The sequence below is a fragment of the Microchirus variegatus genome (genome assembly GCF_963457635.1).
Source record: "Microchirus variegatus genome assembly, chromosome: 9".
NCBI classification, from domain to species: domain Eukaryota; kingdom Metazoa; phylum Chordata; class Actinopteri; order Pleuronectiformes; family Soleidae; genus Microchirus; species Microchirus variegatus.
Genome location: NC_139810.1, coordinates 6914506 through 6939301, shown reverse-complemented (window position 1 = coordinate 6939301; position 24796 = coordinate 6914506). Strand labels below are relative to the sequence as shown.

Sequence of the window (24796 nt, the reverse complement as noted above, 5' to 3'; positions counted from 1 at the left end):
ACAGATATTTTTGTATCTGCGCAAGGCCCATTCTGAAGTTCTTGGATTGTACCACATGATCTTCACAGTTGCCGAGGAATCGCAGATCGTAGAAGACTGTTTTGTGCAATTTCATTAACTTAATTGTAGCCTAAAGTTACTGTATCTGGAGACAGAAACAATAGGTGTTTTCAAATCTACTTTACTGTGCGCTGCCCGATACCAAACAGAATACATTATCGACTGGCTGATTGAACTTAGTGGAGCATTTAAGAGGTAGATATTTCCCCTCAGAGTTTGTGGAGACCAAAAACTAGAGCTAAGAGGAGAATGAATAGTGGATTTTAAGTCCAAATTATCACTCAGCTTTAGTATCTGTTTAACTGATTAATAATTAACTGTTATAGTAACAACTGATGTATTATTTCTTTAATGCGGAAAATTTAATGACGACTAGATACCCTTGTCAACTAGTGATGGGATCGGCAGTTCATTCGAGTGTACTGACTCACTAGAATCCGTTCATTAAAATGATTTGTTCAAAAGATTTGTTCAAAAGATTCGTTCACAGAATCTGAGTGACAGTGCGAACGAGATTCATGTCCTTAGCCACAGTTCTCCAGTTCTCTGTGTGTCAGTTCGTTCCTCAGCCACAGTTCTCCAGTTCTCTGTGTGTCAGTTCGTTCCTCAGCCACAGTTCACCAGTTCTCTGTGTGTCAGTTCGTTCCTCAGCCACAGTTCCCCAGTTCTCTGTGTGTCAGTTCGTTCCTCAGCCACAGTTCCCCAGTTCTCTGTGTGTCAGTTCGTTCCTCAGCCACAGTTCACCAGCTCTCTGTGTGTCAGTTCGTTCCTCAGCCACAGTTCACCAGTTCTCTGTGTGTCAGTTCGTTCCTCAGCCACAGTTCACCAGTTCTCTGCGTCTCAGTTCGTTCGCGAATCATTACTGAGTCAGTGACTGACAGCGCGAACGAATCACAGCAGCACGGCAGACACAGTTCTTCTTACGAGTCACTCCCTCCCCACTCGGCGCACGTTGGCCAGGCGAACGACTTCACGAGCGATTCACAGAACGCGGCAGTTCCACTCCCGGCCCCGCCACGATCGCTGCTGAGCTCAACTGAACTAAGAAAGGAACGAATCAGTTCATGAAGTGATCCCAGTCAGTTCGTTCACTCAAATGATTCGTTCTTTCAAACGAATCATTCATGACTGACACAACATTATAGTCAACCTTTGTGGCAACACTGTGAGGCCGTGTCCAGACGGAAACAGCACAAAACGTAAAGGATCTTTTTATTTTTCCCATTTTCAAAAGTTCCCCAAAAGTCACGTCATCATTAAAGGAAATATTTCGGACCAATGAACGAAGAACAGATACAAGATTACAAATATAATAACAGACACATAAAGCATCTGTTTAGGGCTAGGAAAGAAATCATGGTTGCTCCTCTTTAGTGTCACATTATGTCCATAAAAACCTACTGGAATAAGTTGTCCAACATTTTGTCTTAGCAGACATCTTTCCATATTTTAACATGAAACATGAAAAGCATCACTTTACAAAAGCCGAGGGGGCGGTCATGTAATGCAATGTTTCCCATAGTTCACAGAAAAAGTGAAATGTCAAGAGATTTTTGTTCTGTTTTTATTTGGTTTGTTTTCTGGGAGACCAAGATGTGTTTCCTATGTCGTAAAAAAACATCCCCATCTTTTCTTCTTTCGTTCCTCGTACGTCTACCTGCAAGTGCAACCACCTCTCCGGCGTCCCACGTCTGAGACGCAGCGCTTGGTTAATGAAACTGAACATGACGTCTTCGCCCATGCCACCCACGCAAACACATGGAGCATACATACAGTACAGTATACCGAGTGGCTTGACACATTTCCTTTAAAGCAGCCTTAAAAGCTTTTCTCCTGGGCGTCCGTCTAATGAAGTCAGCCTTGAAAGCATTGTTTCCGCTGGCAGATACAAGCCAACTCTCGGAGGGACCTTGACCAGGCACGGAGACAAAGAGAAAACCCTTTTTATAGACTGCATTGTACAGAAACCTCAACTTTCAATATGTGCCAGAAGCCATTGCCGTCTTCCAACACTGGAGCCTGCCTCTGTGTTGTATTTTATTTTTACTCTCAAATGTCAGCTGCTACAGTGAGGAACCGTGTGGGTACATGATATTGCGTATAGAAGTAATAGAAAATGAAAAAGTGGAAGAAGTATGAAAAACACTAACCTCTTTATATGTAAATGTATGATGATTCAACCTTTTTTTTTTCTTATTCTCTGGCATGATCACCCAACCGCTCACTCTCTCTTTCTCACACATAAACACATACTGATATCAAGGAAACACATAAAGACATTATTGCATGCATATATATATCTGTGTATTCTGTATAATCACCGCCGTCGAGTGTTTTCCAATCCAAACAGTGTTTTGTGTCTTTTCTTTCCATCGCACCCATATTTTTGCACTGTTGTTCTTCTCCATTGTGAAGGCACACACTAACACCAGCACTATTCTCATATTTGAGTGCCAAACCTTTTTTTTTTTCCTCCATTCTGGGTCCAACCCCCGTTTTCCCCGAGCTACATGTAAACATAAATCACTTCTGGTCCGCCCAACTGATTTAGGGCCCACAACCGCTCAGGTAATTAAATACATAGGCTGCACACACTCTTTTAAAGACTTATTATCCAGACAGGAGAGATGTCTTTTAGCACTTGGTTTAAATTGCATTTTTCCCTCTTCTTCTTCTTCTTCCATTTATTCATTCACATCAGTCTACCGCTGTATCCTCCACGTGAGGGTGGCGAGGCTGCTGTAGCCGATCCCAGCCGACAGAGGGCAAAAGGTGGGGTCACACCCCGGGGGCAGGTTGCCAGTGCATCGCAGGGCCAACACACAGACACAGACGAGCAAACCATTCACTCTCACATTCACACCGTTGTGTCCAATTAACCGCTGCATGTTTTTGAACTGCGGCAGGAAACTGGAGAACACCAGTTAAAAAACCCACACATACACAGAGAGAACAGGTAAACTCAACACAGAAAGGCAACGTTCGCACCGGGTCGCAAATCCTGGTCTTTTTGCTGTATGATTTGGTGTTTGAGTTGATATATAACATGTTTTTAAAGGTGCATTATGTAATAAATCTAAAGCAACTGGCCATAAAATCCTCCTAATATGTCACAGAGACTCAGGAATAATGTTCATATAACAAACTGAACTCACCAACAACAACAGTACAGCCAAAATATTTGCATTAAAAAAAATATTTTGCAGACTGTAAATCATGTTTATGTTTCGAAATCATGTTTTGGCATGTGGCGACACCTACCGCCGTCTACCAATCATTGCAGTCAGTAGAGTCTCAGCTGCCGAGCAACCATGGGTTGCCAGTTACCTTCAAAAAAACTAAACCTAAAAGACCTCGGTATTTTGAATTTGAATGAAGTAACTGTTTTTTTTGACCAAATTCTTACATATGGCACCTTTAACATAATTTGTGACTCTTTAACAACATGATTTGGCATGCATGCTTCTCATTATGTAACTCCTAATTCGTTTGTGATATCTAGAAAATTCCCCCCCAAAAAAACGGCAGAGAAGTAGAGCTCTGCTGCAACACACCTGATCTAAATGGTCAGCTCATCACCAAGCTCTGCAAAAAAGCCTGGTAATGAACCATTGATTTGTATCAGGTGTGTTGGGAAAGGGAAACAAGGCAGTGGGTTCCCAGGACCAGGATTGACAAAAACGTGGACATTATACTCCAAAAACTGGTAGAAACTTAAAACTAAAAGTCCTAGTACACAATTCAAATGAGTAAATGTGAAATTGTCTATGTCATTTTAGAGTTCCTATTTAGTTATTAACTTTTATTCATTTAAACTGTTATTGGACACTCAAAACACACAGTAATATTGCATCACTTTTTTTTTTGACAATTCTACAGCCATAAAAATACAAAATAAATCCAGGCAGCCTGATTATAATTATGGTCTTAAGACGTCAAAGTCGATAGGACAATGAGACTGTGGACATTTGTATTGCTTTTTCAGCCTTACCCAACCAGAATGTTATATTTATATCTAATATTTCGGGTATTATGCAGTTGCATCTCGATTGCAGACGTCTTCTCCATCTTTTACTGGGCCTGAACAGGACATTGCTGTGTAAATGCTTTGCCTCCACTCTAATAAAAATAACCTTTATGAAATCGAATCTGGATCACCTGATGTCTCAGCCAGATTAAAAAAAAGTTAATTGGGTAAACATTGGCCTTATGAATGATGTTTGAATGTTTGACATTGACGAGACTTTAAGTAAATATGGTCTGTGTTCAAACTTCACCGCTGATTTGACGACACCATTAAAGCGCTGTGTTTTTATCCTAATATTTCATGTTTATTAGAATGAGAAAGTAAAGTTGACCCGTCCATATATCTGGTTGAATATTATTTTAATTCCTTTCCCTGAAGCAGACAAGAAAAGAGACATGAATTAAGAATGTTGGGATGATGGGAGTGTGAACTTCTGTTGTCTTACCTTCCTTCTCCTGCACCATCACCCTGAAGCCCATTTCACGAGGAACCAAGGTTACCGAGACAGGTTTTTCAGTCCACACTGGGAGAGGAATCGGAGAGAAACTATAACACTGGAGGAGAAGTGCAGGCTTAAAGCAAAGGGGATAGCTAAGGGAAATGTGATGGGAGACCGAGAGAGGGCAACCGATGCACAGCTCCAGCGATGATGTCCGTGACTGAATTCCTGACATGTTTGTACTGGCTTGTGACCTTGAGATATGTTGGTAAACTCGGTGCAGAACAACTCCGCAGAATGTCAATTCAATATAACCTTACGATGACGATATACGGCACATCTACTTGGAGCCCCTGGGACACCAAACGTGGTGGTTAAGTAGTCAGCCCGGTGAAATGAAGGACCCCTGTAACCTTGTGTGTGTTATATGCTCGAAGTAACGTCCGATTATCAAGACTATATGTTGCTTTAACTATAGCCCTGGGCCACGCAATTAAAGCTTACTCTGACTGCATTTTCATTGACATATGCTTGTCTCTGTCAGAGGTGGAAAGGTACAGTTATACTGTATATATATTCACCATTAATTAGGTGCTTACTAACATGTATGAGTAGCATACTAGTCCTTTATTTGGTAAACATTAAGCACGTATTAACACCTCAATCTACATAATCTTATTCTACCGCTCTTACTGCATGAAATAATCTATAATATATAGAAATAATCTATATCTATATATAGATATATATATCTATCTATATCTATATATAGATATAGATATATATCTATATATAGATAGATATATAGATATATCTATCTATATATATTAGGGCTGTCAAAATTAACGCTTTAACGCAGGATGATTAATTTGTGGAATTAACGCGTTCATTTTTTTTAATGCACTTTCTCACTTTCATCGCGCTACGGGTAGACGTGCAGTTTATGAACAGGCAAGGCGGCGGGCAACTGCATGGGGCCCCGAGCCGATAGGGGGGCACCCGACACTCGGAGCCTAAATTCCCCAGTGAGCAGCTGCATCCCTGTCCCCCTTAAACAACAATGACATCGCAGTCCGAAACCCCCCTAACGGGGCCCCACGTCACCTCACGTTAACCTGTGTGAAGTTATCGTTCTGCAAGTTGTAAACGAAGCTGAAGGAAAATGAAGAGGAGTTATCAATCAGGAAGTTAGAAGAGGAAGAAAAAAAGAGGTTGAAGAAAAGAGAAAGAAAGACACACAGTTGTAAGTGGCGCTACTGGCGCAGATAATGATATAATCATAACATTAACAGTCATTGTCTAACTAACGGGGACACAGACAGCAGCTAACATTAGCGTCAGAATGCTAGCTGACGCTAACGCTAACTAGTAGAAGCAGGTGCTGATGAGGAATTTCCTGCTGTGGGTTTAGAACCCCCAAGAAAACTATTTAACTTCTATACTTTATATTTTGTTTATAATGTGAGTTATTTACAGTGCAATGTGTAGTTTTAAAAAAAAAGTTATTTACAGTATTTTATTTTTTTCTATGTATTTATATTGTCTTATAATGTGGGTTCTTTACAATGTAATGTTTATTTTTTTACTAAGTTTGTATAGATTTACAGTATTTTATTGTTCTTTACATTTATATTTTCAAATACTTTAATTATCTCTCTGGTCCTACAACAATATAAAGAGAAAATTATAATTTTTCTGGCATATTTACGAATGGTAATTAATCGTGATTAATCTGATTAAAATGTTTTATCTTTTGACAGCCCTAATATATATACATCTATATATATATAGATGTATATATATATATATATATATACATCTATATATATATATACATCTATATATATATAGATGTATTTATATATATATACATCTATATATATACATATATTTACATATATATACACAAATATAAACATATATATGTGTGTGTGTATATATGTATATATGTCTGTATATATATGTATGTATATATGTGTGTGTTCTAGTGAAACATATATATATATATATATATACATATATTCATATACATATATATAAATATATGTATATATATACATATATGTGTGTGTATATATATGTATGTAATTCTATATATGTGTGTGTTATATATATATATTGACATACATATATAAATATACTGTGAAATGGGAAAAAAGTACTCCCCTTATCCATCTGAGGCATGTATGTCAGTTAGTTTTACTAAATCATTAAACACTGAATTAATGAATTATGATTTCACTAAATAAAATATACAAGAAGATGTTAGTGGTGTTCACAACATCTATTGATTTTAATATTTATTAAATTACCCAATGACTAAAAACGGGAAACTTTGGAAAATTGTATTCGGTGTTCTGTTATCAAGCTGCCTTCCCAATATATGGCAAGAAGTCAGTGAATGAAACTAAATATCAATGAACATTTCAATAGACGACTGTGTGATAAACCGACTACTTTTAGTGTGTCCAACAAAATGAACAAGTCGCCAAGTCGATTCTGCATGGATGGCTGTGGTAGACTTTGGTAGAATTTGACATTTGAAGTTCTTTGTCACCCTCAGGTGAGGCTCTGTGTCAGTCAAATTTTGTTTGCAAACGATCTTTGCAGCTAGCCCAAACCACCAAATAGCTGAAGTTCCTCACCTTAAGGTCACCCTCATTTGTGGGTATTTTTGCAGTGATGGTTTTACACGAGGGGTGTGGGAGAAAGGAAGAAGGCACCGTCAACCGGACTGAAAGGTGTGACTGAAAAGCCACTATTAGCTCATGATGACATTTACATTTAGGCATTTAGCAGGCGCTTTTATCCAAAGCGGAATCAGCTTCGCAGAAGAAATCTTGGGATGAAATCCACTAGATAGGAATAGTGGACTGACAGAGGGTGAGAGTGCAGAAGTGGGTCCAAGTGCAGAAGGAGATCGTGCAGGGTTAGGTGGGGTAAAGGTAAGTGCTATAGGACAGAAGATGCTCTTGGAAGAGCTGGGTCTTCAAGAGCTTCTTGAAGATAGACAGGTGTTACCTGTTCTGGTAGCGCTCTGTAGGTCATTCCACCAGCGTGGAACGACGCGAGTCTGGATTGTCTTTTGCAGGGTGTTGACATCACCGCCAAATGTCAATCCTTTGATAAACTGGAGTAGTCAAGGGGTAGCATAAGCCACAGCCGTTAACTGATTATCTGATCAGTTAACTGATATTGTCCTACCTTTGTTACCTTTCTGCCATGTTTTCAATCGCTCGCTCCTCATATTATTGATCCGCACACGTCACTCGCTTGCTGCAGCTGCACGTAACACGGGTGCATTCAAGGTGTTTTTCTAGAATAAGAAATTATATACAATATAATGCGGCGCATTAATCGTTTTTCTTTAATTATAATGTTTTTATGATCGTGAGAAGCCTAAATCGAAATCACGAATAAAATTCAATTAATCGTCCAGCCCTAGTTTAGACCCCCCTCAAATTTTGCCTTTGAGGCTTTCAGGCAGTCTCAAGTGCTAACCAGGGGGGTCTAGCCCCCCCAGACCCACCTGTATTTCGCACAGTGTTCTCCAGATTCTCCGGCTTCCTCCCGCAGTCCAAAAACATGCAGATTTGGGGATTGGGTAAATTGGACACTCTAGGTTGACCATAATGTGAATGAAATCACAATTGTGTGTGAATGTGAATGGTTGTTTGTCTCTATATGTGGCCCTGTGAAGGACTGGAGATCTGTGCAGGATAGAGCAGTAGAGGATGGATGGATGTGAGATACTACGCACCAAAAAGAAGACACCTACTCACTTTTACTGTTTTTACTTGAGCAGATTTTTACATTAGGTATTTTACATGTACTCCATCAAAGTACTTTTATGGGAGTAGAGTAGTCTTTCCACCTCTGGTCTCTGCTGACCCTGCAAGCATCCGCGACTCTCTCCGTAGTTCACTTTAATGTGTTTTGCACCATTTCCAAATAAGGACATTATGTTAGGCAGGTGATATGCTTGATAGGTTCAGTGTTTGATGTAGCTCCCTGTGACTCATGGGTGAGTTAATGTTCATGAGGAGATTGAAAATGGGCTCTTTCAAATTCTTTATTTGAGCATCTGTCAAAAGGACAGGTTTGTGTTGGTAATTTCTCTCTGCCTGCAGGGGAGCGTGTGCGGGAAGTGCATGATGGGAGAATACTGTATGATTGAAGTATGTGCCTGTGACTCAGCTGTCACTGTATATTGAAAGAGCCTGTAAATCCGAAGCCGCAGTCTTGCTCTCTGTTAATAGGATTTTTATATCTGGTGTAAATGACAAAGTCTGAAGTTGATGGTCTCTTCAGTACAGTATATATTCACACACACATGCATATATACAAATAATTCGCTGACTTTACACCGACAGTCTACGCATATACTTTTACAACTCTGGTCCTGCTCAGCTGTGATGCACGAGAGCAGGGATTAACTACCTTTGGTAACTTCCCACTTTTACTGTTAGGCAATGTTTCCCATTGTCGGTTTGTATGAAGTCTATTATAAACTGTGTGAGTAAATCAGGATTTGGAAATATCACACACATTAGATTACACATATAACCCGGGACAATTTCGTATTTGTATTTTAATTCGGAATTTCAACTTGAAACTGCTTTTCTTTAACCTTTTAACTACTTTTAACCCTATTTCCAGACTGTTGATCTATCTATCTATCTATCTATCTATCTATCTATCTATCTATCTATCTATCTATCTATCTATCTATCTATCTATCTATCTATCTATCTATCTATCTATCTATCTATCTATCTATCTATCTATCTATATCACAGTAAACCCCACTTTACTTCGTTTCAAACAACTCGCCAATTCTGCCATTCTGTAATCTCAAAGCTAATCATAAGACAATTGATATAATAATATTTAATATTTTTTATTTATCTGTTGTAATTTTATTGTGTGAAAAAAGAACGTCCCTTTCAGAAATCTTAGTAACTTTAAATGATTAAACTCGACTATCAATTATGGGCACTTTGTCCGGCTCTTTGCCAATTATATCATTTTTGAAAACCTTCTTTGCTCTTGTTCAGTCAATAGACTTAACGCCATGCAATTACCTTAAATCTACAGCTACGGGGATTTGTGAGGAGTTTATAACGAGACTGACTCCACTGGGTTTCTCATCAGAATCATAATAAGATTGATGTTTCTTCCTGGTATTTTTTAAAATCTTCTTTTTATCCAATCTTTATAAAGTAATGTACGTTTGTGTCGTTCTTTTTTTAGTTGCAGAAAGAGGCGCAAACTAGTGCAGCGTCTGTCAGGTAGCCAAGTGAGAGAGTCTGTGTGAGAGTGGGTTCCATTAGGTCTTTTATGTTTCCATGGTAACGTCACACATCATCTGGAGAGATGAAATACTGGAAAACTGAAAAAGTTTCCTTCCTTATATCACTGCTCCGTATATCTGTAGATATAAGGAGATTTTTTTTTCTGCCTGATATTTCAATTCGATTGGAGGTATAATAAGTCTTCAAATACCATTAAATACTACTTTGTATTCTAGAACAATATGATTTGCTTCCAATATGTACTGAATCCATTACATTAAAACATTCCAAGATATTTCATTTACATCAGATAAGGTGTATCCTCAAGTTGAGCTTTGTTAGCTTTGCTAATTGCGTCATTTTAAACTGTGGTTACAGTTTTGGTTGTTCAGCCCGAGCAGCGACAGACGGTGTTGTTATCTGCTTCCTGCCGTTAAAAAACTTCAGACCACTTGACTTCACGAGGTGCTTTAGCCATTAATTATTTTGATGAGGCCTAAACACTTATTTGTAATCGCCCCAACTGCGAAAAAGGAAGTCACAAAGGGTGATTTAGAGGGGCCAATTCCAATTCCTATCTTAACCCTCAATCTTAACCCTCAAGCTCAACCCTTAATCTTAACTGGCCCTTAAAACCAAGTGTTGAGGGTTATTTTGTCACTTAGAAATGGGACACCCCTTAAACGCAGATACGTCTTCAGACTGTGGGGGGCAGAATAACACAAAAGCTGCGTCCATTCTGTCAACTCCAAAAAAGAAGAGGAAAAACACATTTACGTCACGATTATTTATTACGATCCGTTTGTCAGTCAAGTTATTAGGTTGTCAGTTAGTTATAAGATGATACTCATACAAATACCACAACCACGGACATATTCAGCTGACAGTTACCACACACCACGGCTTATTGAAAAGTAAACCATAGCAAACGATCGCTTGCCCGCACCGGCCGGCTATTGACAAAAGATCGTAAAATAAAAATAAATGTTAAGCAACAATGACGTCAGTAATCCATATATATGGATATAATATGGGCCTAAACTAAGATAATACAATGGTTTTCATCATTTTTATATCTCTATTAACAAAGAAAATACTTCATTTGTAGCGTACTCGCTTCGCTGCTTTTGGCGCCATCTTTGTTATGTGAAAACACGCAATGCATTCTGGGTAGCCCTTGCTCCGAAGGGTGGTCTTGGAAAATCTCAATATTGAGGGCGTTACAGCCCTTAAACTTGCCCCTCAACTTAATTTTTCTGAGAATCGGGACAGCACTTGCACTAGAGGGAGCGCACATTTTTGAGATTGAGGGTTAAGCAAGGAATTGGAATTCACCCGAAGTGTCAGTTTTACCTAAGGAACGATACATCCAGTGATTTATTATTTTTTTTTTCATGTCGTGTGAATTCTGTTTATCATAAACAGCGCTTCCACTGTGTCTAAATAAAGCCATTGTGTTGTCTTAAAGGTCACAAAGGAAGACGGGAAAGACGCGGCGGAAGAAGAGAAGATGGACGCGTTCCGAGCGCCGCCTCTCGTCATCAAGTTCTCCGGGTCGGGCCTGAACGGCTCCAGGGGGCTGCGGAGGCAGAAAAGGGACTGGGTGATCCCGCCGATCAACGTGGCGGAAAACTCCCGAGGACCGTTCCCTCAGATGCTCGTCAGCGTGAGTGACAGATTTGATGGCTTCGCGTCGCTGATTTGTTCTGAATTTACAGCTGAGGGGATGTCGTGAGGGCACTTCACGGCTCACGCTGTTTTGGGGGGTGGTTGTGGGGGCTTGGACGTGTGATGGACGCTGATAAAGAAGAGAGTGATGCATTTACATACAACAGTTTGCTCGCCACATTCTTGTGTTATGCTGATGTAATTATAGCTACGGTAAATCTTGGGGTATTTAAAGTGTCCTGATTGGCTCGGGGGAAGTTTACCCTTCATACATAGAGAAGGCAGCTAAATTCTCCCACGGTGTGTGGGCCGTGTGGCTTTACACTGACATGCATCCTTTCTTTCCTTTATCAGACGTTTGTGAGCGATTCCATTTTTATAGCTGCTCTCTACGGAAGTTATATTGAAGGCATAACTCCTGTAAGATAGAAAGAGAAAGCATAAAGACATTTCTGATACAACTTAAAGGAGACATATTATGCAAAATCAACTTTTTAATCATTTTAATACTTATATTCGGGACTCTGGAGGCCCTATGAGTAGGCATAGTGTGAAAAAAGATGACTCTCAGTCATGTTTTTGGGGTCCGCCTCAGTCTAAGTACAGGAGATAAAACACACAATGTTGACTTCCGCACTCATTGTTACGTCACAATGACATATTCCTGGAATTGTTGTCTCGCGGAGCTCCGCTTTGTCCCTAAAAAAAGTGAGAGTGCAGGCGAGGGCGATAGTATCTGGAAAAGCGGAAGTCTGCAAAGTGTTCTATTCTTGTCTGCACAGTGCAGCACAGAGTTCTACACAAACTTCCAGCCTCAGAGGATTTACATTTTATATATGACGGCAATGTGCCGGCTAGAGTCGGCAAATGATGGCTTTTCTGAACGCTAACTGCTGTTAGCTGCCGTTAGCCTCAGTGACGCTGATGTAGTTTCCTGTGTCTCATTTGCATTTAAAGAGACAGGCACTTAAAACAGAGCGTTCTGAACAGTGATTGAACTGCTGTGGTGCTTCATCCTTAAGGTATTTTGACCAAAGCATGTCACAGACATGTTCATTAGGACACCAGGGAACTAGGGGACCTTGAAGAAATAGGTGACCATGTCGGCAAAACTAGGCAACTGTGAAATAGTTACTCCACAACTGCAGATGCCCAAGTATTATTCCACAAATCTGTTCTCATTTAGCATGTAAGATTTGAACGTGACAACAACAACAACCGAGTCTCGCCACGGCAAATTCCTTTTCGTGCAAGATATCAAACACAACATGGTGAATATTAGAGATCGAGTTTGAGTGCAAATGTGCTCTTGTGTAAAAGCCGTATAATTCTGAGGTTGTGTGGGAACAGAATGAGCTGAATTCTGTTTTTCATCAAAAAAAAAAATCCAGGAGAATGCTACTTCATTCCTTGCCCCCACTTGGATTTTCTCCTTTATCCAAATATGCAGCCATCAGCCTTTTCCTTGCTGTTTACAAAACTCTCACAGTTGATCTCTTTTGGGTCTCAAATTGTGCAAAAACAACCCTTTTTGTTACTGTTTTGTTCTGTTAGTGTTTTTCAGCCGGGTTTCATCCAAATCCCCAGGGAAATGCCTGGGGAGTTGCTTAAAGGAAAACTTTTTCTTCTCTATTTGCACGTTTTTTTTTTTTCTTTTTTTTGGCAAAACAAAACATCCAAAAAACATCAAGTTAGAGAAAAGGGCCGAGTTTATACGTCTTTGCTTGGAGCGTTTGTCTGCAGCTGGAACTCATCCCATTAGCCTGCTACAGTGTGTGGCATTTGCTTTCTGTAAACCCACTGAGCCATCCATGAGCACTACCCTTCGCCCAGCCACAAACTGGCCAGACAGTCCTGCTGTTTCAATGAGCTGCTCAGAGACAGAGCGAGGCCGAGCGAGCGACTGGAGAAGGGAGGGAAAAAAAAGGGGAGCGTATCAAAGAAACATTTGGAAGTATTGTGTTCGGCTAAACATGATCCACTTAGCGCAGTGAGTAAGTTGGTCAGGGGCTGGTGGACTTGGTCAGAGTGGGTGTTCAGAGCAGTGGAGAAGTGATGCGTGATGAGTCTTCTGTTGAGCTCTCAGGTTTTCCTCTTTAATGATGACTCGAGGGCAGGCAGGGCCTCACGGAGAACTGCTGATTTTAACAAGGAGACAGCTCTCGGGGATTGAATGACAGGTGGACGAGTTGGCCGCGTGTGTTGCGGTTTTTTTTTGGTGTCGAGTCAACTTTTATAACCTTGTTTTGAGGATTGTGGGGCTTAAATGCGTCTGACGTTTAAAGCTCACACAGAGTGGTCCTGTTGCACATATATGTTAGTTATGGAGGTCTACTTACATACATTAACTTGTCTTTATGGTCAAAAACCTCCTAGTTGCTGTAAACGAGCCGATAGAAATCTGTCTTTTCTGACGCTCTGGTCAGTCGCGATATTTCAGACATAAATCTCACCCCCAGAAGACAGAGTGAAGACTTCCGGCCAATAACCAGAAGTAACATATTCAGCACACCCGCTCTCAGAAGCGCAGCTCCCCCCTCTGGAACGGTGGATGCACTGCTACTCATTATCCAGAGGTGGAAAAAGTACTAAAATATAAGTAAAAGTACCAATACTTTGATGAAATATTACTCAAGTAGAAGTAAAAGTATCAATCTAAAATGTACTCAAGTAGAAGTAAAAGTATCAATCTAAAATGTACTCAAGTAGAAGTAAAAAGTAGTTAATTTGAAATGTACTTTAAGTAAAAGTTACTTAGTTACTTTGCGTGGGGTGTGAGGTTAGTAGAAATATGACAAGGGGTCAGAAATCCAAAACTATTTTGGAGCTCACGCCCGGCGCGACACAGTATATTATGTCACCTTTGGTTCACGCGCCAGTGCTGGTGCTAATCACATCATCAATTGTCTGGTTCTGGTGTATATTTTCCCCCTGTAGGTCTTCATTGTGCTGAATTTTTATTTTTACTCAGTAACAGATAGGATTTATAAAGTAACTAAGTACAATACTTGAGTCAATAGGTACTCAAGTAAAATACAAAATCCTGATTTTAAATTGTACTTAAAAAATACAAAATACACAAAAAAAAGTATTCAATACAGTAACTTGAGTAAATGCATTTCGTTACTTTCCACCTCTGTCATTATCAAAACATTGTTTTAACAGAGTTTAAAAATAGCTTCGTCTCGACTCCCCGCCACAGTCCCTTTTATGACTTTGACCCGGAGTCCTTCATAAACGAAGTAATGACGCAGATACACACTAAACAACAGCGTCAATTGGAACTTCTGGTCTAGGTCCGCTTTAATATGTTGATTGCTTATTTAACTTCTTTCAAAGTGGGAGCTTTGCGGTGCTTCTGCTCGGCGCTCCGTGTGCTGTGGCTGCACGGCGCCTCCCACTAATGGCCTGTGAAGTCAGTTCCGTCCCTAATGGGCTGTCCTGTCATCCGCCGCGGCGATGAGTGACACGCAAGCAGCGGCTCTACTCGCCATCCTGCTCGCCGCTCTTCTCCCCTGCCCGGACCACATTGCCATCAGTTGGACAGGCGGGGGGGTGACAGCAGCCCTCACCTGCATCTCCGCAGGTCTGCAGCACTGTCACTTTGATCAGGCCGGCACAGGATCTGGCAGATGTCATGACAGAGGCCCCCGCTGACCGGCCTCTGAGCTCGCAGCCTGACATGGCTCGAGGGAAAATGTTGACTGCTCCAGTAAAGTCTTGGCAAGAACTGTAGTGCCACCGTTCTCTGAAGCCAAGACGGTGTCAGGGTCCTCAGCGAGGTTTTATCGACTGCTATATATTAATAGCAGCGTTGAAATAACGGCTTCACACCGAGGTTAGTGTGCAGCACAGATGGCAACAACATACCGTTTTGATTGATCATCGATGGAGAAAATCAGATTTGAAGATATAATATGTAACATTTATACAACAAAAATGTATATAAAATATGAAATTTATATAAAAAAACTATTGTGTACTATATTTCCAAGACTATATTTGTATTTATATTCATTCTAATGGGCTGTTTGTTCAGTGACGTCATCTGCTTTTCCCGTTGCTATGGTGAAATGACCATGGAGGTTTGGACATTCACTCTAATTGTTTTGTTTCTGTATTTTACTGTGCATTTGTCACTAATCGATCACGTCTACATAGAAGTCATTTGCTGTCATTTGCTGATTTTTCCTGCTGAAGCTCTCCCCACACGAAAAGTCCCAAGCTCGGTCTTTTGTTATTGTTTTTATTAAGAGACCGCCACCGGCGGAAATTACACACTGTGCTTTAAAAGACACTTAGTTTTTCCAATTTAAAATGTTCAATAGAAAACAGCAGTATGTGTCCTTATTCAAATTTGTTTATTAAATATAACAACATTTTGAACATTTTGTCAGTTTAGCAAGATACCACTTTTTTTCTGTCCAATACTGATACTTGAATTTCTACCAATATCAGTCTGATGTAATTATATGATATTTAGCAATTTTGGATTTTATACTTTACTTTATTTTACTTTATCCGATATTCCATCAAGTGATTCTGACCACTGTCAGAAAGATATACTTTATACTGAGTATGTTATTTATTTATTTATGTTTTATTTCATTGGTTAGGGGACAGAGGATATTAATAAACCTTACTATAAATGTGCCAGAGTTAGCCTGTTTTTCATCTGTAGACCTTGAACAGATGTTAGGAAGTCATAAACAGAATAGCCTATTAGAATATTAGCCTATTAGAAATCCATAAGCTTTCAGAAAATCAGCACTGACGAACTCAGTCTGCTCTTGTTTCCAAATAAAAATTCAAGAAACAACATTTAAATGTGCATTATGTAATAAATCTAAAGCAACTGGCCATAAATTCCTCCTAATATGTCACATATCATTGCAGTCAGTAAAGTCTCAGCTGCAGAGCAACCACAGATTGCGTCAGAAAACGAAGCCTTAAAGACCTCGATATTTTGTCCGCATTCTTACATATGGCACCTTTAAAAGTATGTTTTTTAGCAAATTGCACTGATTTTGTGAGTCCAAAAATTGATATTAAGCATTTTACTATTATTATGATGATGATTATTATTATTATGATTATTTATTCAACTAACTGTAGCAGCATTAATTTCAGCACCACTGCCCTGCTTCTTACAAAATGGTAAAATACATTTATACAAACAATGTGATTCTATAGCGAAGAGAAAAATTGAGAGAGAACAGACAAGGTTTGATTGTTTTAGAGAAAACAAAGAGAAGAGGAGATGCACAGAGAATAAAGCCAAAAGTGCAGGGAGTCATTTTTCACAATAAACAGGTGTGTTTTTTTTTTTGTCGTTCTCTTTCTTCTGCAGCCAAACAGCCATCAATACAATGTAAGGCACATTGATTTTTCACAGAGGCTTTTTGAAACCTTACATTGATCCGCACACTTCTCCTACGGCAGAGACGCATCGATTTCTTTTGCTCGGGTAAATAAAGACTCAACGTAGCCGTCCCCCTTCACCACCCAACTCCCTTAACCCCCTTTTAGAACAAGCATCAGCAGAAAAAAAGAAAAGAAAAAATGAACAAAACCCTGATGAAACGACTATTTAGACAGGGAACAAAATGGAGTATGAATAAATGTGTGTCCCCTAAATCACCTTTGCTGTTGCACTTTTTACGGACTCTGGACCAGAACATCTTTATATCGATATGTTACTATTCAAGACCTTTTAAATTTGTAATTATTAAAGGAGCTGGAAGAAATATTTTGTACCAAGCCATAAAATGACCAAGATATGTCATCAGAGATTAAGGAAACGTGAAAACAGTGACAACTGGCTTCACTGAAAACAACAGTACATGCGTGAGAGGATCTTTAGGGTTAGGCAATCTGGAAATGTCACGTCCCTGGAGATGAAGGGGAAGTGTAGTCAATATAACAACACTCTTCAGTGTCTTTTACTCTCCTAACAAATCTTTCATAGATCCCGTTTCATGTCATTTAAAGTAACAAGTGCAGTGCCCATAGGAAGTATGTAATCCTATAGTGGGAACTGAAGAAGATTTTTCAGTTATGGTAATGCATGATAAGGAACGTAAAGGCTAACATAATACAAACACTGTGCAACCTCATAAGGCACAACACTTTTTTTAAATTTTCCATTAGCGTAGCTAGCTGTTGGCTGGCATGGCTGACAGTCACAGCAGCTAGCTACGCTAATGCTAATCGAAATTTTAAAAAAAAATTGCAACCTAATGAGGTTGTACAGTGTTTGTATTATGTTAGCCCTACGCCAATGCTAATCGTAGCCTCGCTAGCTTACCTTTGGAAACAGGTTGGCCAAGTTAGCTGCAAAGTAGTAGCATGCTAATGCAAAATACTGATGAGCCGCTGCCTGCCTGGTGTAGCGTGAAATCAGCGAAAGTGCAGCATGATAAATCCGCGAAAATTAAAATTCCTCCAAAAAATTTGAAAATCAAGGATGCACACTATTGGGCCATGCTCAACCCATATCCAAAGTTGTAGGGCGATCTGACTAATGGTCAGCGAGATATGCCTGTCACAGACAGACACAATATGCTTTATAGATAGATGGTAAATATCAACGACGCAAGTAAATACGCAGCTGCTTTGACTGTGGCCACATGTGATTTATTACCTAAATAAATAAAGTACAAGCTGCGTGAAAATACTATCATTTTCAGTTCCTGACACTTGTGGCGAAAGGTTGTGTGCCTTTGTAGATCCACTATGATGCGTATGTTAAAAAAAAAAGGCTATATCTATGTCATATCTAATGTTGGTAACACTTAAGATTAGGGAACACGTGTTCACCATTAACTCGGTGCTTACTAACATATATAAGTCGCATACTAGCCCTTTATTGGTTATCATTAAGCACGTAACACCTTATTCTACATAACCTTATTCTACCTCTATTATGACTTACTTATGAATAAAGGTGTCACAATACATGCTTAATATTTACTAATAAAGGGCTAGTATGCGACTTATACACATGTTAGTAAGCACCTAGTTAATGGTGAATGTGTGTTCTCTAATATAAAGTGTTACACTAATGTTATACCTAATGGACGTATTTGTTAAAAAAAAGAAAGAAGAAATATCAGTTTATGTCTCTTAACATCTACATCTATTCCCCTGCAACTTTTTTCCTCTCTTCTTTCTCACCATCAATTTTCGAACCGTCCCCTTGTTCCATTTTCATTTTCCCTTCATATAATGATACTTTAGTGTTGTCTAAGAAAAATATTATTTTGAGTAAGAACATTTCTTTTTTTTCTTTTTTTTCTTTTAAGAGCTGAAATAAGGGATGTGGGAATCACTGCTATCTCATCTTAAGTGTTTCATTGGACAATATCTCTTTAGAGGAATGTTTTTTCTCTTTTTTTTGCCTTTTGGCTGTTCTTGAGTCTTCTTGAGAGGGCAGATATTTCAATAAAATGCAGGCGGCTTTCTTCAATAATCACAGGACATTATATATCGACAGGAATACCATAGTGTGACACAGCAGCAGTGAGAGCAATAAGCCATATAAATGGGTACTTGTCTCAAGCCCTTTATTGACCGATATGAAGAGAAAGAGTTCTATTTGATACCCTGCACTTTTATCGACGAGCCATTTTGTTCCTGTAATGTGTAGAAGGTGTTTATTTCCTTCTCGAAAGCGTTGGATGGCAGCGAGTTAAGCGGAGCGCAAAATTCCTCTTAAAAAGAAAAAAGTGTCTGTTACGGTATTTGTTGCTGTGCATCTGGTTATGTTTATTGTACTTCCTGGAAACACCTGTGCTCCCGTTTTTTCAAATCATTCTCCATTGAGCATGAACATTGCAGAAAGCTTCTCTTCTCCCCCCCGGGAGTGTCTGCTTTCTCCTCTGCGTATGTTTACTGGTGATTAATGACTGCTCCGCTTCACTGACAGACACGGCGTCAACAAAAACACCAGAAAAGAACTGACAAAATAAAAAGAAAGATAATAAAAGAAAAAAAAAAACTGCATGTGAGCCGGAGCTGGAGATGCATTTGTGGCGGGACAAAGAGTATGATTAAGGAGAAGAAGGGAGCAAGAGAAGGGAATGTAGGGCTAGACTGGGATTACAGACGCGTCTCCCGCAGAAATGCCGCTCACGGCCCCTTTTCTTTGAGTCTAATGAAGCCTTCTGGCATCTGCCCACCCCAGCACCGCAGCTCCAGTCTGCCCCCTTCATCCTCTCCACTTATTCTTGCTGAGACAAACACAAACACAAACACACACACACGTACGACAAACAAACTTGCATATGCACACACAGGCACAGAGAGGAATGACTTGTCCTACGCAGGCGACAAACAAAGGATCTGTAAAGCGCATGTGCTGCATTGTTGCCTTTGTACGTGCTCATTGTTTGCAGGGGGGGGTTTGTTTGGTCACATTTCTGCTTTATCCCTGAACAAAGAAGAGAAAACAGCTAAGCTTGAACAAAATAGCACTCACATTATGTGTGTTTGTGTGTGTGTGATTTTTTAACCTAGTCCACCAGAGAAACCGCAGGATGCTGAAACGAAGGGATGTGAGTATTTAAGGCTCACGGTCCAATCCAGAGCTCGGTCAGTGGGAAACCACTCCGCTGCCCATATGGAACGTTTTATGAATGTTGAACTGCAACACAGTTCTTGGGGGCGAAAAAAAAAAAATCATTGCTGTTATAACACTTAACTGTGTGGATACACTAAGTCTATCAAACATAAACTGTGCAGGATGTGCACTGCTGTGTATGTGTTCAGGCGTATTTTGGTTTGGGGCGATGTTTTTTTTCCTCGCATTCTTTCGAAGTTCTTGTGCGCTGCCAAAGTCCTCTCTCTCTGTCTCTTGGCAGGCTAAAAAAGACAACATACATGCGCTCGCTTCACACTAGCAAGGGCAGTAAATAAAAGACAAAATAAACTTCTTTGAGGGATGGGAGGACCTACTGTTTAAGTATGAAGGGCACAAACGGTCATGTCAGCGCTTTATTCGCTCTTTGTTTTTGGTCAGAAAACATGTCTCGGCCACTTTATGCTCCTTTGTTTTGCTTGGTTTCCCTTCATCGCACAACCCATTTGTTTTATTTGAGTTTTATTCCAGCAGACCTTCAAGATCAGTTGGCTAACCACGTGCTCGCTGCACTGTTGCTCTGTCGTCATTTATATTTCTGGTTCAGAATCAGAAGTGTCAGTGAAGGTTCTCTGTCATCCAGGTCACAATCGTCTTCAGTAGTTGACTGTGGGCGCGTGGTTTCACCTCTCATCCAAGAGGCTTCTTCAGTTCTGACTATCTCGTGGGAAGAAACAGAACCATTTAACCTCTGAGGCTGATGCAGGTCTAGAAGTTGAACAATGCAGATCATCCAAACCTCCCAGTTTCAGGTTGAGACAAGGGCCCTTTCTCAATACCCAAGTATGTGCTTGCATACTTGGGAAGTACGTACTTGAAAAGTACGACTGAAGTACATACTCGCCAAGTACGAGACGAGAATACACAAGTATGGACAAGTATGGATATTGAGAAACGGCCAAGGTGTGAACAGGTTGTAAGTGCGTCCCCAGTCTGCTATTGTGTAGATGTTGGACTTCACTTTTGTTCTAATGTGTTTGCTTGTTGATTCCTTTTCGAATAGAGCTCAGAACAGCATTGTGGTTAGCTTATAGTTGGTGTCTTAGTCCACCACTTCTGTTGAGTGATGGTTTCTCCAGGTTAGCATCAATGGCTTCTTCAATCATGTTTCAAACGGGGTCGTACCTATGTTCCCCGGGTCCTATGTTCCCCGTTTTTCCAAAAAGGGTCCTATGTTCCCCACTTTGTATGTGACAGGGGAACATAGGACCCTTTTTTGAAAATGGGTAGGGTTAGGGTTAGGTTTAGAGAAAGGGTCCTATGTTCCCCGGTCACATACAAATCGGGGAACATAGGACCCGGGGAACATAGAACCCGGGGAACATAGGTACGGTCCCTTTCAAACCATAAGCCAATCTAAAGAGCTGTCAAAAAATAATGATCTTAATCATCGTAATCGGCGTCATTTGCACTGTAACAGCCACAATTTAGTTCTTCTGCGATGCCTTTTTCCTGCTCCATCTTCATTCAATTATGAAAACGACACGCAGCTTCTAGAATTAGCAGTAACAGTAACTGGCATTTTGTATATGCAGGATAAACTGCATAAACAGTAGCCATGTGGTTCTTCTTAGACGTGCAACTGATTGGCCGAAAAAGGACAAAAGCACTTGCATAGCCAACGAAACTCAGTATGCTAATTTACTTTAGTACCACGTCCCCAACTAGGAATCGGTTCCCAGCTGGAATGTCTGTAAATAAACAAAGTTGAACCCCCAATAATGTTATTTGAAGCATGGAGTGGCTTCTTCGGGATTTCAACTTGCATATTCTGCAAGTTCTGAAACTTGTGCAGGTTTTCTGGTGGCTGGTCACATTTATTCAATAACTGGTATAACCCCCGGGGTCTCCTACAGCTCGAGCAGCAGCAGCTCAGTTTTGCTCTTTGTGAAATACCTCAAAAACAAACGGATGACCCAATTTTTTTTCCCAGTCTACTAATTTTCGAACTAATTTAAAAAAAATAATAATAATTTGCACAGCCAGCAGGTTTTTAAGTGCAGTTAAACACATTTATAACCAGCGGTGGGAATGAATTTACTTGCATTACTGTAAATGAGTATAGTTGTGTGTGTAGTTCTCAAATCTGTGTTCCATCAGTCACTGTGTAAAACAAACATGTAAACAACTGCCTCATTAGTCTCTCTTGTTCAGCTTGGAAACAAAGGAGAACAAACGTGAAAGTCTCTGATGTTTCGGTCTTTGGAAACTCGCATCATTTGTGACCTTGAGCTGTTTTGATTTATGGATCGGTGTTTGTTGGCGTAGAGAGGAAGGGTGGTCAACTGAATCAACAGTTTAGGCCATGTTGAACGGCTGTTAAATGTAGTGTGTCGACATGTTTGTTGTTGCACTTTGTAAATTAGAAACAGTTTAAGATTTATATCCCCCACTATCCTTTATTCCACTTCACCGGAGCAACTTCCCCCCGCTCCTCCCACTGATAAAAAAGTAATGAATCCAATCCAACTTTATTTATCCTTTAGTGCTCATGCGGCACGGATCTATGCCGCATGTGCACCTATGGTAATTTGCCGTGGGAATAACACACAAGTCCTTATATGGACATCCTGGGGGCGTGTGTTTATAAGTCACATATTCAGGCTTTAAAAATATGTTTGCGTCTAAGTTATGATTAATTTTCTACAGTGTTTTTAGTTGTCAGAAGTCACAAAAATAGACCGTTTTTCTTTTCTTTTTGCTCATAAAAACGAGCTAAGTCAACTTTGGACTGTGACGTTATTCCCAAATTTTACAAATTCAATCCGATTTTGAACATTTTGAGTACTTTTTGCTCAGGCGTGTTTATGTGCACTCTTAGAAATAAGGGTTCCAAAAGTGTTCTTCTACAAGGGCTGGGGTTCTACAATTTTTGTTTTTGTTGTTTTTGTTTTGTTTTTCAAGGGTTCTTGGTAACACTAATGGTTCCAGTAAGAACCATTTTGAATAAAGAGTTTTAAAAGGGTTCTTGGTAACACTAAGGGTTCCTTTATAGAAGTTTCTACCTGGAACTAAAAAGGGTTCTCCTATCCCTCCAAGATGAACAACCTTATATGGTTCTACTTCGCACTTTTATTTCTAAGAGTGTAGTTGGTGAAAATTCCATCTATCATCGTATACTCCCTGTATATACTATACATAGTATACTATGTTTGAACATAGTTATGGAACAAAGCAGCCAAAATGCTCTGTGTTCTAAGGGTTCTAAAGCATGTTAATAAACAACAACAGCTGAAACGAAGCGCTGTACATCAGAGATAAATAAATATAGAAACACAAGACCTAAAAACTAATGATAGAACAATAAAATACTCTCTTATGCTGGGTCAAAATCCAACCCTTTTACTTGATATTATTTTTAGACTGGTACTTGGTGAACTGTACTTAAGTACACAGTAGTTGTACTTTCCAGCTCCCAGCAGGATCTCAGTCTTCAATGGATGATGGCTGAATGGGTGTCTACTATACTATTACAACTATTTGGTTTAATGCTATACGTTTTATAACAGATATATTGTGGAGTAAAAATGACCTCATTTTAAAAATAAATATAATTTATGAACTGCTTTGGTCCTGCATTAGAGCTCAGTACTCACGTGTACTGACTACTCATTGATTTCTTTTTTTCAAAAGCTTCCAGTTCCTGTGAAAACTGGGATAAAGGCTGAATAGCTGGCGGGATGAAGTTGAGAGTGCTTTACGATGTTACTCCATCTAATTGAGTCTTTGTGATGGGGAAGCAAAGCTCGCTCCTGTCGGTTTTGACAGGTCAGATAATTAATAAAACATTTGACAATTCTCTGAATAGTGTGCGACTCAGGTATTTAAGATAAGAGGTGAGCATCTGAGGGAACATTAATATCTCACGCAGGGAGGTGATCAAGGGCATTCATGAATTATGAAGGGGGTAGCTTTTTATTCTTGTCTTTGACAGTTCCATTTCTGTATTAATCCTGACTTTTGTTTCCCCTTTTAAGCATCTAACGTTTTCCCAAAGAGCCACACCCATGTCTTGGCAAATAACAAATCATTCATGAACTGCATTTCCTTTAGTCTAATGAAATTAGCAAGGTCAATATAATTACATCTTATCAGCCCCAGGAAATGGACTCTCCTAATCTCCTGGTATTGATGAGAAAAATAAATTGTTACTACATATATTTGTCAACAGTGTTGGGCCTTTGTTTCCTCGCATGTTCAGGGAAGTGAGATCGAAATGTAATTTTCACTGCCTAATGAAAAATGTTCATCTGGCAAACTATGGTTTCTACAGAGCCCCAGACATGACATGGGAAAAAAAAAATAATAATTTGTGGCCACAAAATACAAATTTGCTCCCACAAAATACAAATTTGCTCCCACAAAATGCTAATTATTTCACATAAAATACTAATTATGAAATAACTTGTTCCCACCAAATAGGTAAAAGTGTGTGCAAGAAATACTAATTTGTTCCCACCAAATAGGTAAAACATACAGACGAAATACTAATTTGTTCCCATCAAATAGGTAAAGAGTACACACAAAATACTAATTTGTTCCGCTCCCACAAAATACTAATTTGTTCCCACGAAATAGGTACCACGTGTGCAAGAAATACTAATTTATTCTTATGAAATAGGTAAAATGTGTGCAAGAAATACTTATTTGTTTCCAGAAAACAGGTAAAA

General features: G+C 39.6%; 1 protein-coding gene across 1 annotated transcript in view; it reads left to right on the top strand.

Annotated features, from left to right (window-relative positions):
- The window catches only part of LOC310931514 (cadherin-4-like), a gene marked incomplete at both ends in the record, with an annotated part of 340574 nt that overhangs the window by 209005 nt on the left and 106773 nt on the right, over positions 1-24796 (top strand). The window contains one exon of the mRNA XM_083894688.1: positions 11289-11486. Within this exon, the coding sequence (XP_083750814.1) occupies positions 11289-11486 (198 nt within the window). The remainder of the gene's footprint in view (positions 1-11288; positions 11487-24796) is intronic.